The sequence below is a fragment of the Acomys minous genome (genome assembly GCF_964271855.1).
Source record: "Acomys minous genome assembly, chromosome: 2".
Taxonomy (NCBI): Eukaryota; Metazoa; Chordata; class Mammalia; order Rodentia; family Muridae; genus Acomys; species Acomys minous.
Window position 1 is genome coordinate 1922923 of NC_140484.1, and position 16510 is coordinate 1939432.

General features: G+C 51.5%; 1 protein-coding gene across 1 annotated transcript; it reads left to right on the top strand.

Annotated features, from left to right (window-relative positions):
- Positions 1–331: 331 nt before the first annotated feature.
- On the top strand, positions 332–6476 carry VAX1 (ventral anterior homeobox 1). Its single transcript, XM_084772847.1, has 3 exons — positions 332–1207; positions 2306–2493; positions 4329–6476. Exons 1-3 carry the CDS (start codon positions 967–969, stop codon positions 4911–4913), a joined length of 1014 nt encoding a protein of 337 aa, XP_084628973.1. The 5' UTR covers positions 332–966; the 3' UTR covers positions 4914–6476.
- The last annotated feature ends 10034 nt before the right edge of the window (positions 6477–16510 follow it).

Genomic DNA, 16510 nt, shown 5'->3' on the forward strand with positions numbered 1-16510 from the left:
GGCTGCTGGAGGTGCAGGCATGAAAAAAATCTTACTGGGGCTACAGGAAGAGGGGCGGCAGTTTAAGATGGCTGTCGGCGTCGAGGTGTGTTAAGGAGTCGCTTGGCGAGAAAGCTTGGGTTTTTTTGGAGTGGGGAGGGAGAGAGTTTAGGGGGAAACTTTTCTCCTCCCCCCTTCTTTTCCCACCCAGAGGCAACTGCTTTCTTCAGCTACAAGGACTGAGGGAGTACGCCCCCGCCCCCCCCTTCAGCTCTCTCTGGCGAGTCTGGAGGAAACCCCCTTTAGCCAGTATGTGAGCAGGAAGGTCAAAGGCAAAGAGAAAGTTAATAATGCCTGTTAATGCTGCTAACAATTCAGGATGAATCTTGTCAAAAGTTTTTCTGGAAGTGTAGGTCTTTGATTGTGTTTCCCGAAAGCAAGACCAATCATTTCCGTTTATTCACTGGCTAAACCCCTACTTGATTGGGGACAAGGACAGAAACCATCCATTACGATCTGATATATTATCCAAACAATTTAGTGTATTCATGAGGTAACTGAAACGTGGGGGCTGCGAAATTACCCGTAATCAATTGCAACAGCGAGTGTGCGCCCCCCCAACCCCCCGGTGTCGGACAACCACAACTCGGCCGTCTCAGTAACAGGCGGAGCCGCAGCGTTTCGGAGTTACACTGTTCGCTACCTGATCGCCAAGCTGGGGACACTGGCCGTGCTCAGAGGACGCGGGCGCTGACGAGGCGGCCTCGCCACTGCAACACTGGGATCCTGGACAAGACCAGCCGCCTCTCTACTAGCGCGCCACACTCCGGTCGGCGCTGACCCTCCGCGGCCGCCGAAGCCACCCCGCGGGGACATTCATTCTCGCGGGCGGCCGAGCTTAGGGGCTGCGTTGTAGGCGTTTTGTCCCCATCTGCCTCTTTTTTTTTCCTACCCCCTCCCTTTCTTCTTTTCTGTGTTGTTTTGCCTATGTTCGGGAAACCAGACAAAATGGACGTCCGGTGCCACTCGGACACCGAAGCCGCCAGGGTCTCGAAGAACGCGCACAAGGAGAGCCGGGAGATCAAGGGCGCGGAAGGGAGCCTTCCCGCAGCCTTCCTCAAGGAGCCGCAGGGCGCCTTTTCGGCGTCTAGCGCTTCGGAAGATTGTAACAAAAGTAAATCCAATTCCTCAGCAGACCCGGATTACTGCCGCCGGATCCTAGTCCGAGGTAGGGATGGGCAGGGCTTTCGGGCTCTTTCTTTTGGGGGTTAATTTCCCAGTCGCAGTTGCGCGTCGCTGCCCAGGGCTGGCAGCGACTTGTGAGAAAGTTGTTGCCGGTCCTCTCTTTCTTGGGTCCGGCCGGCCGCGAGGGTCCGGTGCCCGGGTCTCCTCCGAAAGCGCTCTCCCGGAGCGTCGGCCCTCGCAGCCTGGAGTGGCCCCGCCAGCCCGGCCATAGGAAGGAACCCAGGCACTGCGAGGAGTGGACAGGCCACCAAGCTGCGGCCTCTCACCCGAATCCTCCGGGGGACGGGTGGGGGACTTGCGCGCGTCCTCCAGGATAAGGGCTTGCTTGCAGGCGGCCTGCCCTGCGGGCTTCTGCGCCCCGAGCGCACCCAGTGGAGCACTAGGCGTGTGGAAGAGCAGCCTCCGGCCGCCGGACAGCGCCCGAGCGGTTAGCTAGCGAGGCTGAGAGCCCAGGCGCTGCGCTCCTGGTCTGACCGCTGCCGCAGGCAGAAACCACGGAGCTGGGTCTCCCGGCTGCGGATGCCGCCTCTTTGCTTGGCTCGGCCCTGCTCAAGGAGCCTCGTGCGCTCCTCCCGGGCATTGGCGGCGTCAAGGCCCGGTTTCAGCCGGCGCCGCCCCCGCCAGCAGAAAGCCAGGCCCGCAAACGGACATTCGGTCCCTCCTCCTTCCGCTGCCTGGAGTGGAGCGGGCTGGGGACCCGGAGTGGGGGTGGGGACCGTAGGAGCAAAGGCTGTTCTGTAGTCTGGGGCCATACTGGGCAGGGGTTATCAGAAAGAGCCCTTTTGGGATACTGGGGCCCGCAGCAGAGGCTCCCTAGGCCGGAAAGAACAGCCACCTATTTGGTACTCAGTTCCTCCGCCGGTGTCTAGGGGGACTCTACACAGACAGTCTGATTTCTCTTCCAGTTAATGGTGTGAAGTTAGCCCCTTTGGCCTCCATATACCTACAGGGTCTCGGCTTTATGACTGGGGTCACCCCGTACACCCGTCTCAGCCTGCTGGGGGCTTATCCCTAGCTAGCTGGGGCCAAGGAGGCAGAGAACACTGGAGGGTTCTGGTGGCTGACATCTACCCTTCCCTAGATGCCAAGGGGTCTATCCGAGAAATCATCCTGCCCAAGGGCTTGGACCTCGACCGGCCCAAGAGGACACGCACGTCCTTCACGGCGGAGCAGCTCTACCGGCTGGAGATGGAGTTCCAGCGTTGCCAATATGTGGTGGGCCGGGAGAGAACAGAGCTGGCTCGGCAGCTCAATCTTTCTGAGACCCAGGTACCCAGCTGCCAGGCTGCTCACAGTCCCGGGCTTGCTCTCCCTATCCCCAGCACTCCAGTCTGCCTTCCCTCGCTATCAGCTTTGCATTGGGCCGAACCTCCCAGGGACGTGGAGGAGATGGGTTGGGACGAACGTCGTAGGCTCTTTCTTAAACTGCCGTTTCCTCTCCTCATCCTCAAATCCTCCGTGGTCTAATTTCTACATACCTTGACTTGGCCAAGGGGCCCCCATATCCTGTCCCCCTTTGGCTCCCAGGCTTAAGAATTTTTGGACGGCTTCTGATTTATAAAAGGCTGGTTCCCCCAGTTTGGATACATACCATCTTGGCTATATTCCCAGTAACACCCCAATTTGGGGGGGGGCTTTTAGCTTTATCCAGCACCCAGATCAATTCTGCAGGAAGTAGGATTAGAAAGCGTTGCCAACTCTCAGAGACTCTCCTGTGCAAATCTGGCAGCCCCCACCCCCTTAAAAAGCCAGCCCCGAGCATCACTCTGGGATCCTAAGAGGACTGCCCTCTGTGCCAGTGACAGGAAGTGTCAGATCTGGTGACTTGGGTGCCTGCAGTGCACGTTGTGGTTTTTTTGCATTTTCGGTCTTCTCCTTACTACACAGTCTCATGCTGCTTTGGAGCTAAGGGCAGAGACGCACATTATAAAGCTCAGAGGGAGGTTTTGCCGGTGGAGTCTGTTTATGGGTTGGTCAGCTCTCTTTCTAGTCTCTTTTCCTGTGGCTGGCCCTGAAGCACGTGGGGGAGCATTTTAGGCCTAAAATCTGGGGGTGAATACTGAGAACCGAGAGCGACAGAACAGTTAGGAAAACCTCTTGAGTTGGCATAGTAACATTCTCGTTGTCTGTGTTAACCTCCTTTAGCTTTCAAAATCTAAATAGGATCCCCCCCCCGCCCCGCCCCATATAGCCACTACCATCCATTCTAGGCCAGAAGAGGCAAAAGAGAAGGGGGCTGGGATTGGAATGCGTCTCTCAGGTTCCCGTCTTCCTCCACGATCCCAAACGTCCCGATGGAGTGAGTGCAGAGGGAGTGATAAATAGACCCTTCAAACTAGCCAGGAGGTGAAAGGTGCAGAAAGCTTGGCCTACGAGGCCCACCCTGCACACGTGACTGCCGTCTACCGCACCTTTCCTAGCTGCTGCTGGTTCATGCTGTCTTTGGCCTAACAAGCAGGGACCAGTCCCTTGGAGCCTCTAAGAGGCACAAATGGATTTTCTGGAACTAAATTTGAACCCGTTGTGCTGGGGACCTGGATCCACGAAGGCTGAGAAACACTGTTCCCCAGCTACCTCTGCTTCCTGCACACACACACACACACACACACACACACACACACACACACACACACACACACACACACACACACTACCACCACCACCACCACCACCACCACCACCACCACTCCCCTGCCCCAGCTGCCTTAAGCTCCCAGGCTGTGCTGATTCACCAATTTGTGAACCCAAAACTCCTCCGTGGGTGGGTATCGGCGCGGCCCACTGAAATATCTGCCTTTCTTCCTTATTAATGGTGTGGACATTTTTATGACTTTGCTTTTGTAACCCGTGCTGGTCTGGGCCTGGTTGCATGACCCGGAAACATAGTCCAGTGGTGTGGTGTCCCCCTCGTGGTGGCTCTTGCTCCGCTAGCAGCTTAAGAGCCAAGACCCTCTGCTGCGGGGTGGGGCTGCGGCTAGGGTTGGGGTTGGGGGAGGGTCCCGGTGACCTAGGCGCAGCGCCCCCTCCCCACAAACATTGCTGCATTTGACCTTGCTTTTCCCTGCTGTTCTCTCCCACTTTTCCTCCTGCATCTCTGCGCGCAGGTGAAGGTCTGGTTCCAGAATCGGCGAACCAAGCAGAAGAAAGACCAAGGCAAGGACTCGGAGCTGCGCTCGGTGGTGTCGGAGACCGCCGCCACGTGCAGCGTGCTGCGGCTGTTGGAACAGGGCCGCCTGCTGTCGCCACCCGGCCTGCCCGCCTTGCTCCCGCCCTGTGCCACCGGCGCTCTGGGCTCCGCGTTGCGCGGGCCCAGCCTCCCGGCTCTGAGTGCGGGCGCTGCCGCGGGCTCCGCCGCCGCTGCAGCCGCCGCCGCCGCCACTGCCCCGGGCCCAGCAGGCGCGGCCTCTCAGCACCCGCCAGCGGTGGGCGGCGCTCCCGGCCCGGGGCCTGCAGGGCCGGGGGCACTGCACGCGGGGGCACCGACTGCCAGCCACGGTCTCTTCAGCCTGCCGGTGCCGTCGCTGCTAGGCTCTGTCGCCAGCCGCCTGTCTTCCGCCCCATTGACGATGGCTGGTTCCCTAGCCGGGAATTTGCAAGAACTCTCAGCCCGGTACCTGAGCTCCTCGGCCTTCGAGCCTTACTCCCGGACCAACAATAAAGAAGGGGCCGAGAAAAAAGCGCTGGACTGATTCTAAGTGTTACCCTGTATTTATATTTATAACATCTATTGTGGTGGTATTTATGGACTCGCGCGCGTTAGGCGCCCAGTGCTCCTGCGCGGGCCTTCCTGGCCCCCACTAGGCCTCTGACTGCTCCCCTCCACCCTCCAAACCCCGCAGGCTACTGGTTCCATCTCACTTGGGCTGGTTTTGATCTCTCTACTTTTCCTTCCTCCCTCCAACCCCGGTTTCCTTCTGAATCCAGGAATGATCCAAAGAATTGGGGAGAAATACCCGGATTAGCCAACCCCCAGCCCGGCTAGCCAGGGAAGGAACAGACTGAGCCTCAGTCCAGGCCCAGGGACACCTGCTCTGGATAGGGGCGCTGCGCACTGCTCCTATGAATATTCTGAAGAGGAACTACAGGAACTGAAAAGGCATCTTGGTTTCTTAAGACCCAAAAGGAAGGGCCTATCCCTTCTTGTCAGAGAAGCCCAGGCTTTGAGGAGTTCCTGGCCCAGAATTTTAAACCTCTCAGGATAGTCGGTGCATGCTCAGCTCCTGCGCAGAACTGATGAGCTTTACTTACCCCTGTAGGAAAACTCCAATTGCAGGCTCCTCGACCCCGAGAGACGATAAATCAAACAAAGGCGGTAATAAATTTGATCTAACAGCAAGCAATAAAGCAAGAGTAATTGTTACATGAAACCAGATGAAGTGTTACCTGTTTTTGAGCACTCATGAATAGTTGAGTTTGCAGGGTGTAAGAAATTCGGGCTAGAAAACACACCACGGGGTCGTGCGAAATAAAAATCCCGAGTGCTGCGACTTTAGATAAGAACGTAAAGAGGAAAAGCAAAGAAAAGCCAATGATGCCAATGAAAGAAGAATTGGGATCTTCTTTTCAGCCCACAGCTTTCTGCTTCTCGGGCACAGTGACTGGTGGCAGTGTCCTGGACACCGCAGCTTCTCTAGAGTCTCCCAGAAGCCAAGCTACAGCAGACTAGCTGGGGTTGGAAGTAAATCAACACCCATTGCTTCGTCTTCTGAACTCTTCTGTCTATAAAGGCTTTCACCATGCAGGAATTTTTGAGCAGTTGTTTTGGGAAGGACAGGTTGGGGTGCCCCGTGGTTTCTTGGTGCCAATGGTTCCTTGCTTGGCAGACAGGACCCGCATTTCCTCTCTCTTCTGAACCCCAGAGCGTCAGCCATTCTGAGTTAGAGCCCTTGGGTGCAGCCCCAGCCCTCACAGCATCCGCAGACCCCAGAGCCACCACCACTCGCATTTTAACCAAAACCACAGGTCCAGAGAGCGAGGTGCCTCAGTGTCTAGAATGTATTCATTCATCTGAAACAAAGGCAAAACATTTTAAAAAGTAACTTTATTGTAAATTATTTACATCCGAAGTTTTTCCCTTTTTCTTTTTTCTATTTCTTTTCTTGTTTCATTTTTCTTTCTTTTTGTTCTCCTCTCTCTCTCTCTCTCTCTCTCTCTCTCTCTCTCTCTCTCTCTCTCTCCAAATAGGGAATAAAAGAAAATAACAAGCGATTTAAATGTAGGTAGGTGTCACTGAATCCTGCCTACTAATTGTGTTTGGGATGTCTTGGCTCTTTGGATGTTTTTGTATTTATGTGGTGAGAGTGAAAAAATATATATCTATGATGATAAAGTGTATTTTTGTTTTATATTTGAAAGATTAAAAATATCACACACACACACACACACACACACACACACACACACACGCGCGCGCGCGCGCGCGCGCGCGCGCTCACCAAAAAGGGGAAGAAAAAAACCGGGCCACATGGGTTAAGGTTTGAGTCCGAGAGGGTGGGCCCAGGACAGACACTTTGTGGCGCACTGGTGTGGGAGGAGCTGTTTTGTCCCTGAAGAGACCCCATAGTTCCTCCTGAGTTCTTTTTGGTCTCCCCTTCTTTGTCCAAAGCATGGGTTCCTCAGGGCCATCCCTCTCTGTCTGCACAATTCCCGTCTCCCAGTGCTTTCCAGGCTTCTAGGGGTTTCCAGATGAAAATACGTGGTCAGGGACAAACAAGATTTTAGTTAATTTCTTTTGATTTAAAAATCCGTTGTCTGTTAAGCAGAAACTTGGAGGGCAAAAAAAAAAAAATGAACTAGATATTAATTCCTCTGTGTGTGTGTGTGTGTGTGTGTGTGTGTGTGTGTGTGTGTGTGCAGGGGTGAGGGGTTTTCCTTCATCCTGCCCAGGGCATAAAGCTGAGGCCCTGGATGGAGGCATTGCAATCTGGACTTGAGAAAAGGAGGGAGTGGCCTTGGGAGATGCTGGCAGAGGTGGACACAGCGGAGGGCCCCGCGGGTGGCATCTGCACAGGTGGGTGTCACTAGTGCAGGGACCACGGTTCCTTGGTGGTGCAAGCCAGTCCCTGAACCTCAGCTCCTATGTTGTGCCTACACCTGCCCTCCCAGTGGAAGAATCCCAAGGCAGGAGGGGTGGTGTCAGTGTGAACAGCAGATACTTGACGTAACTAGGAGGCACTGGGGGGGGGGAGGTTTCTTAAATTCTGGGTTCTGCTGGCATCGGAGCAGCAGCCCACACACAGTTCACGCTTGCTTTTCAAGTCAGCCTCACACCCTCAGTTCTCTCTCTCTCTCTCTCTCTCTCTCTCTCTCTCTCTCTCTCTCTCTCTCTCTCTCTCTCTCTCTCTCTCTCTCTTCCCCTCTCCTCTCCTCTCCTCTGTCACTCTTCCTCCCTCTCCCCTCCCTCTTTCTCCCAGATTCCATTTTTCTCCCCCTACCCTGGCTGCCCCAGAGCCAAGGCTGTGGGTGGCTCTGTCTTTTCTGTCAAAGCTGGTGGCTGGGCCTCCTTGGATAAGAAAGGGAGGGAGAAGGTGGCATGATCTTACAGAACAAAAGAAAAACACAACATCCCAGCTTTAGGGTCCCCAACACACTTTGCAGCAGAGGCCAGGGAGGGGTCTTTCCAGCTCTCCCCTTCCAATGCCCCTTGCTTCTTTCCCCTAGAAGGGAAGTACCCCCATCCCTGCCTCTCCTGCCACCTCCTTTCCCTCTTTGGTTCTGGGCAGAGCTGCTAAGCTTGGCGCCTGCCACTTAGGGAGCACAATTGTTCTTAAGGGGCCTCTTCTCCCCGAAAATGAATTACAATTTTAATGGGGGAAAAAAAAACGTTTGCAGACAGTCCATTTAATTTCAGTTCCTGTCTTGTTTTCCCTCTTTCTGCGAGGGCCTCCAGCGAGCTGCCTTGCTTTCTGGAACTGGAGACTCATAGGCCAGGGAAGAGGCAGGTGGCCTCTGTGACAACAGCTGGCTCCACTTGGGAGAAGGTGGGAGGGATCCTGGGAATGTAGGAACAGCTTGGGTGGGGCTGCTAGGAGGAGCGTCATTCTCAGGCCTGCAGGCAGCATCACCCAGAGTCCTGGGGCAGAAAGGAAGGGAAAGAGCGCCCTCCTCCAGGCGCCTGTGGCTTTGTGGGTCAGGTCTGGGACTTGGATGTACACTTCTACAGTGGGGTTAGGCCCTACCAGATGTATTGCTTTTCTCAGCAGTAGTTAGCCACTCTTTAGGGCACACACACACACACACACACACACACACACACACACACACACACACACACTGTTCTTTTATTCCTGAGGGTAATTTTTGGAGGGAGGTTCAGCTCCATTTTAAAGATTCAAATATAGAGTTGGAGCCAATGACTTGCTCAAAACCATCAGACCATAGGCTCTTCCTGGGGTCTGGTCTTCTTTTTGTAGCCTTCCCTCACTCCCTCTCACTCCCGTGCTCTCCCTCTCTCCTGTTATCTGGATTTTGTAGCCTATTTGTGCCCTCCCACTTCCAGTTCTGTTTTGTGACTGAGGGCGCTTAATGAAAGGTCTGAAGTACTTCCTCTATGTCATCACACTAGCGTGTTCCTCTATGTTGACAGACTAGTGTGTTCCTCTATGTTGGCACACTAGCACATTCCTCTAATGTTGGCACACTAGCATGTTCCTCTAATGTTGGCACACTAGCGTGTTCCTCTAATGTTGGCACATTAGCGTGTTTCTCTAATGTCAGCACACTAGCGTGTTCCTCCATTTCTCTCTGCAATGCCTTCAGTGGCATCGGTCTTATACTTCCTTCTAAATCTGTTTTAAAATTACAGTAAGGCATCCACAAGGTAAATCCCTGTAAAGTACATTAAGCTTGAGTATATAAGTTGGATGAATTGTGTACACACATGCCTGCACACACACACACACACACACACACACACACACACACATACTCACACAGACACACACACACTCACACACACACACTACACTCCTGACTTGCTCCAATGAAAGCCCTTTGCTTTGTTTCTCTTCTAGCTTAGATTGTTTGTGAACACTGTCTTTTTCCTGGTTGGAAAGAGCCCATAGATCTTATTGCTATGTTGTCTGCCCGTTCTTAGAAGTCTTTCTCAGGTTCCTGGAAGGACTTTCCAGGCATATACTTCTCCCTGACACCCTGAGTCTAAGGAACTTAAACATTTGACTAGAGCAAAGCTTGCTATGATACAACTTCAATACCTCCTTTGTCAACCTTTTCTAGTGAAAGTTCCCTAATCCTTTTTCTATTTGGGGAATCAGAAGCTTGGGGGTTGTGCTTTGTGCGCGCGCGTGTGTGTATGTGTGTATGTGTGTATGTGTATGTGTATGTGTGTGTGTGTGTGTGTGTGTGTGTGTGTGTGTGTGTTTACAGGGGCCTTGGGGATTCAAACCCAGATCCTTGTTCGTGTACAGCAAGCACATTACCAACTGGCCCCAGGTTGTGCATTTCAAACAAGTTTCCAAAGAGCCTCTTAGCCACACACACTAGCATTTGAGAGCCACCGCACTAAATGACAGCCTTTCCACTACGGCAGTCTCTAGCGTGTTGCCCAGAGACTGGGAGCTGGTGGAAATACAAACAAGTCAGTCCCCCTTTTTTGACCCAGTTTACAGTTTCTTGGGCTATACACTGTAATTTAATACATGGAAATCATTACATTTCATAGTGGTTTTACTTAAATACGTGTCATATTGATGGAGCAGGAGAGGGAGGGAGCCTTTGCTGGGCTCTGAGCCCTCTGCGGGGGTCTTTTTTTATTTTTAAAATATTTTTTTGTGAAGGTCTTTTGTAAGCTCAGCTTAGACCACCTTGCTGAACACATCCCTGCTCTCTGTCAGCCTTGGACAGGAGCCCCTTAGGTCTGCTAAATTTATGTCCTTGTTGAATTGACACCAGAGCCTCTGGCTGTCAGAACAGAGACCCTGATGAGGCACATTGGCTTATGTCCCCTTATTCCTTTTTCTTTTTTTCTTTTTTTTCTTTAATTAGTTAATTTTTATGTACATTAGTGTCTTGGCTGCATGGATGTCTGCATGAGGGTGTCTGGTCCCCTGAAAGTGGAGTTACAGAAGCTGTGAGCTGCCATGTGGGTGCAGGGGATTGAACTCAGGTTCTCCGGAAGAGCAGACAGTGCTCTTCACTGCTGAGCCCCCTCCAGCCCATATCCTCTTGTTCTGATGCGGAGCTGCCCGGTAGGTCTGTTTCATACCCAGGATACCATGCATACAAGTCGAAGACCCCTAGCACCCAGTTCCATTCCAGCTGCTCCCCTCACCTAGAAGACAGAAGTTACTGTTCTGGCTGCAGTAATGTTCGCCTACTCTTAGAAATAAATCATATCACAAATGCATATAATTTTAATATAACAGTTTTCCTTCATATAAAACTGCATATGAAAATTTTCATTGGCAACATTTGTTATGCATGTAAAAAAAACATGGAGGACAACAACATGAAAACAGGCATGTATATCACAAAGGCTGATGTCTCTGGCTGGATACACCCACCCATTTGTGTGGCTGATTACTGTTTGTGACTTTGAAGTCATATGGCTTGAATTCAGATCTCAGGTCTATTGGTGAAAAGATAGGCCTTGAATGGAACACCTAGCTGGGTGCTCTAAGCACGTGTCTCTGTATGCCAAAACAAAGACAATGTGTCCCTTACAGCTCAGCACTGTCCTGTGTGATTGCTTAAGACCGGGAAAGCAGCTAGCAAAATCCTCCAGCAAGCATCCACTCAAGGCTGGAGAGATGGCTGTGCAGCTAAAACCCCTCGCTGCTCTCACATAGGAGGTGGGTTCAGCTGTGGCTAACATCCTGTTCCAGGGGATTCAGTGCCCTCTTTGGGCCTTTATGGGCACCAAACATGCACATGGTGTATATACATACACAAGCAAAACACTCACACATACAAAAATAAAAATAAATAAATCTTAAAAATATGAAATAAAGAGTTTGAAAAGCTATAGTGAAATATTTGCTATTTATTATAAAGCCATGGTAGGGTGGCTCCTTCTTAGCTTCAGTTTTACCCACCCATAGAACAGATGAGGCTAGGAGTACGATTGGCCCATTCCTGAGGTATTTTCCTCTTGCTTTTAGAGGGCATACCGCACACACTAGTGAGCACAGCCTCCTTTACTCCAACTTACAGATGATTGTTGCAGTGACTTGGCAGATGGACTTAGCTGCAGACCCTCAGCTGACTGTCCTTGGGAGATTTGCGCCCCCACTAAGACAGCATCTTGCCAAGTCATGCTCCACCTCTGCGGTGTCGCCAACGGCTTGTGGACAAAGGAGAACTTCACGGATCTCCCATGCATCCTCCGACAGCTTGCCAGGGTCATTTTCTCTTCCAAACTCCCTCAAGTGTTGGACGGGGTTTCTGTGGAGGGTCCAGCGATGTTTGACTTCCGGCTGATCCCGATTGATTCCTTCCTTCCCCTCTGTGGTTGTTGAACTTGAACTGTTGCATGGTGACCCTACTGTGCACTCATCTCTAATCTTCTTAGGGGAGTCAGCTTGGGAATCCGCACTGGGAAGAACAAGCGAGAGGAAGCACCAAGTGTAAGATGGCTGTAGTCAATTAGTGGGACAAACAGCAGGTGTGCAGGATGAGGAAGACCGCGGAAGCCATGGTTAGAACTTACCGGAAAGGTGGAAGAGGAGTCAGTGAGAGCTCACCACAGGGAGATGATGGAATCCTGGCCTTATCTTTCAAAAGACCTTTCTGGCGGTGTGGGGGAGAAGTCCAGGGAAGGGACTGTGGAAACAGCCAGGAAAGAATTTTGAGACAACGGCTCACTGGTGAGTCACTGCTACAGAGACGTGAGTGCAGGATGTGTAGTTGCTGCTGCTGCTGCTGCTGCTGCTGCTGCTGCTGCTGGGCTGAGGGTCGCTGGCCCAGAGGCAGCGGAGAGATGCGTTCAAGCCATTTGCCAAGAGAAGAATCCTTATTTTTAGCACGGGACTGCAGGTGGCTGGTGGCAATATTGATAGATTTCAAGACCAGGTCCAGACGGAACTTTCAACCCGTTTTTTCCCTGGCACCAAAATGAGAATCAGATGTGGAGCCTGAAGCTAAGAAGGGGCTGGGTTGGTCTTTTTTTACCTCCATTACACCGGCAGCCAGGCACCTTCTCATTGTCCTTGAGTCTGTTTCCTGGTATAAGCGTCTTCCTTCTTTTTCGGGGGGGGGGGTCTTTTCCCTGGAATGCCTGCTACTTTAGGGTTCAGCTTCAGCTTTAAGACCGACTTTACCCATCTCCTCCTGTCCTTCATTCCTTCCTCCTCTTCCTCCTTTCTCTCCTCCCACCCTGCTGCCCAGGTCTCATATAGCCCAGGCTAGCCTCCTCCTTTCTCTCCTCCCACCCTGCCGCCCATGTCTCATACAGCCCAGGCTAGCCTCCTCCTTTCTCTCCTCCCACCCTGCCGCCCATGTCTCATATAGCCCAGGCTAGCCTCCTCCTTTCCTCCCACCCTGCCGCCCATGTCTCATATAGCCCAGGCTAGCCTCCTCCTTTCCTCCCACCCTGCCACCCATGTCTCATATAGCCCAGGCTAGCCTCCTCCTTTCCTCCCACCCTGCCGCCCATGTCTCATACAGCCCAGGCTAGCCTCCTCCTTTCCTCCCACCCTGCCGCCCATGTCTCATACAGCCCAGGCTAGCCTCCTCCTTTCCTCCCACCCTGCCGCCCATGTCTCATACAGCCCAGGCTAGCCTCCTCCTTTCTCTCCTCCCACCCTGCCGCCCATGTCTCATATAGCCCAGGCTGGCCTCAAACCCACTATGTAGCAGCCACACTGACCACAGCCACGGTTCCCAACCTAGATTGTGGTTCCTCTGCCATTTAAAAGTTTGCAGTGGTTTCCTGCACAGCAGAGCACACACCCAGCTTCCTGTAGTGGTTTCCCAGGCCTTGCGTGTTGTTCTTTCCCCCTACATGCCAGTGCATTATAGCTTAGTCTTAGAGGGCGTTGCACACTCGAGTTATCCACACACTCACCCTGTGTCAGGAGGCTCAAACTACTCCTCATAGTCCTTACCTACAAGGCCAGTTTCCAGTCCTTCTTTGGGACTCAGTAATGTGTCTCTTCTGTTGAGAGATGTTCTCGCCCTTCTGGTTCAGAGGCTGATGCTCGGTGCTGTCCCAGACGCGTAGCTCATCACGTGTTGTCTCCACCTGATGATCAGCTTACTTGCGGGTCTTCCCAGTACCCTGCAGGTGCTGTAACAGCAGGGATTGCGTCTACACCGTTCACCTGAGCTCACCCTTGCCAAAGCGCTTGGGTCACAGTTGGCTTTAATAAGTATTTACTGAAAAGTTATTTGTTGTTAGGGCTGGGAGGGTGGTTCAGTGGTTAAGAGCACTTACTGTTTTGGCAGAAGACTGGAGTTTGGTTCCAAGCGCTCACATGGGGTGCATGTAGCTCTAGCTCTAGGGGATCAGATGCCCCCTGTGTGTGCACACACTCACCTGCATGCACGTGTGTGTGCAGGCACACACAGACACACAGACATACACAGACACACCTAAAAGTAAAATCTTTTCTTTCTTTTTTTTTCTTTTTACACATTTAAGGACTGGAGAGATGGCTCAGAAGTCAAGAGCACTGGCTGATCTTCCAGATTCACCTCACAGCACACACGCAACAGCTAAAAAAATCTGTATCTCAAGTTCCAGAGGGCCTGACACCTTCTGGCCTCTTCTGACACTGCACACATATGATGCACAGACAAAGCACCTGTGCATATAAAATAATAAAAAAAATTTAGAGAAAAATTATTTGATGTGTGTGTGTGTGGTGTGTCTGTGTGTCTGTGTGTCCATCCTAGATTTGAGATACAGAAAGCATGTCAACATTTGTTGACTAGCTACCCAGAATCAGATCCCTCACCCCCCGTAATACGTTCATGAGAAATGCATCAAGAAAAGCAACTTTAATGCTATTTTAAATATGTGGAATCTGAGCCATGAAAGCTCAGTGTGCCAGTGAGGGGCTGCATTTAAACATTATCTTTCTTCACCCTTGAGTGCCACTGTCAAGAGCACACTCAACTCTGGAGCTTTGCCTGTGGCCATGTGTGCTCTGCACTCAATATTTTCCTCTGACTGGTATCATTTTCTTTCATAGACCAAGGACCATTAACCCTCAAGATGGAGCCAGGGCCATTGCACACTGCAGGAGCTTAGCGATGCCTTCACGTCTGCTCTCTGGCCAGGATACTTGGAGCAGCAACCTGCCTACATGACCAGGAAGAGATAACGGGATATAGAAAGGTTAGAGGTCATTTATATCATTGAAATTTGTGGGTGTCAATCACTCACTTCTCCTCCCTTCTGGCTTGAATTAACCAAAACAGAGATTTCAAACGCAGTTCTAATTCAGTGACAAGAGATGATTCCCATGGTTGTCTGTAACTTCCCAGCTAGAATTCCATTTACTATTGTTGAGGTCACAGGCAAGGAAGGGGGTGGGGAGCACCCAGATCTGGTAAGTACCCACGGTGTTTCAGTGGCCAGACAGATGCTCTCATTTTTTTCTTTTGAATTGCAAGTGTTGAAGACACCGTCAGTTCTCCCAAGAATCCCTTGAGTGCGAGAAGCATTAGGTCGAGTTGCATTAAAAAAAAAAAAAGTACAATGAAGTGCTTTTGTTGTTGTCGTCCGTAAGCTCCACAGTTTTCCCATCCATGCTAGGGGTGCAACTCAGCTGTACCTGTGGGCTATCTTGCCAGGCCAGCCTTAAACGTGGGATTCTCCTGGCTCAGTCTCCCAGGTAGCTGCAACTGTAGATCTGTAACATAGAGTGGATTGCTTCTCTTAAGGTTCCAGAGACTGAACCCAGAGTTTTGCACACACTATGCAAGTAGTCCATGAACTTCGGGACAAGTTGACTCTGGTCAATTAGCCAACAAATGTTGAAGCACCTACTATGCACAGAGCCAGGAACAGCAACCTAATGGGTGAAAACAAACACGGGAGGGCAGCAGGAACACTCAGTGCCTCACTGTAGGTTGCTAAGCTCGCTAAGCTCAAGACTGTTAAACCTGGGTCTGGGGCTGTAGCTTGAACCTGGGTCTGGGGCTGTAGCTTTAGCTGCCCAGCATCATGCAGGAAGCCCTGGCGTTGCGGTAGCCAGCTGGGGTGGCCCGCTCTTGTCATCCCAGCACACCGAGGGGTAGGCGGGAAGACTACGACCTCAGTCATCTTTAGCTGTCCAGCAGTTCTGAAGCCAGTCTGGGATATGTGCTACCTTGTAAAAATTAAATTAAAATAAAAACCCCACTACCACCATGCCAGCAACGACAAAGCCCACAGAGACTGTTAAATGCAAGGGTTGGGGCTGCCGCTCTCCTAGAGTGTGACTGTGCCGTACTAGACCATAAGTTCAGAATAAATCCTTTCATGTGCAAGTTGCTTTGCTCACGGCAGTTTAATACAGCAGTAGAGCATGACCAATACAGCTTCTAAGCATCATTTTTAAAAGAATTGGCAAGCTAGGCCAAGTGGTGGCACACGCCTTTAATCCCAGCACTCAGGAGGCAGAGGCAGGAGGATCGCTGTGAGTTCCAGGCCAGCCTGGTCTACAAAGCAAGTCTAGGACAGTGAAACAGTCAAGGCTACACAGAGAAACCCTGTCAAAGAGAAAAAAAATTGGCATTTTTATTATTTTTAGATTTATTTTATGTGTGTGCACTTTGCCTGGATCTGCATGCATGGTGTACATGCCTGCTATTTTCAGAGGTTAGGAGAGGGTTAGGGTTAGGGTTAGGGTTAGGGTTAGGGTTAGGGTTAGGGTTGGGGTTGGGGTTAGGGTTGGGGTTAGGGTTAGGGTTAGGGTTATGGTTAGCATTAGGGTTAGAGTTAGCGTTAGGGTTAGGGTTAGGGTTAGGGTTATGGGTTAGGAGTTAGGGTTAGGGTTAGGGTTAGGGTTATGGTTAGCATTAGGGTTAGGGTTAGGGTTAGGGTTAGGGTTATGGTTAGCATTAGGGTTAGGGTTAGGGTTAGGGTTAGGGTTAGGGTTAGGGTTAGGGTTAGCATTAGGGTTAGGGTTATGGGTTAGGAGTTACGGTTAGGGTTTGGGTTATGGTTAGCATTAGGGTTAGGGTTAGCGTTAGGGTTAGGGTTAGGGTAGGGTTATGGTTATGGTTAGGGTTAGGGTTAGCGTTAGGGTTAGGGTTAGGTTAGGGTTAGGGTTAGGGTTAGCGTTAGGGTTAGGGTTAGGGTTAGGTTAGGGTTAGAGTTAGGGTTAGGGTTGGGTTAGGG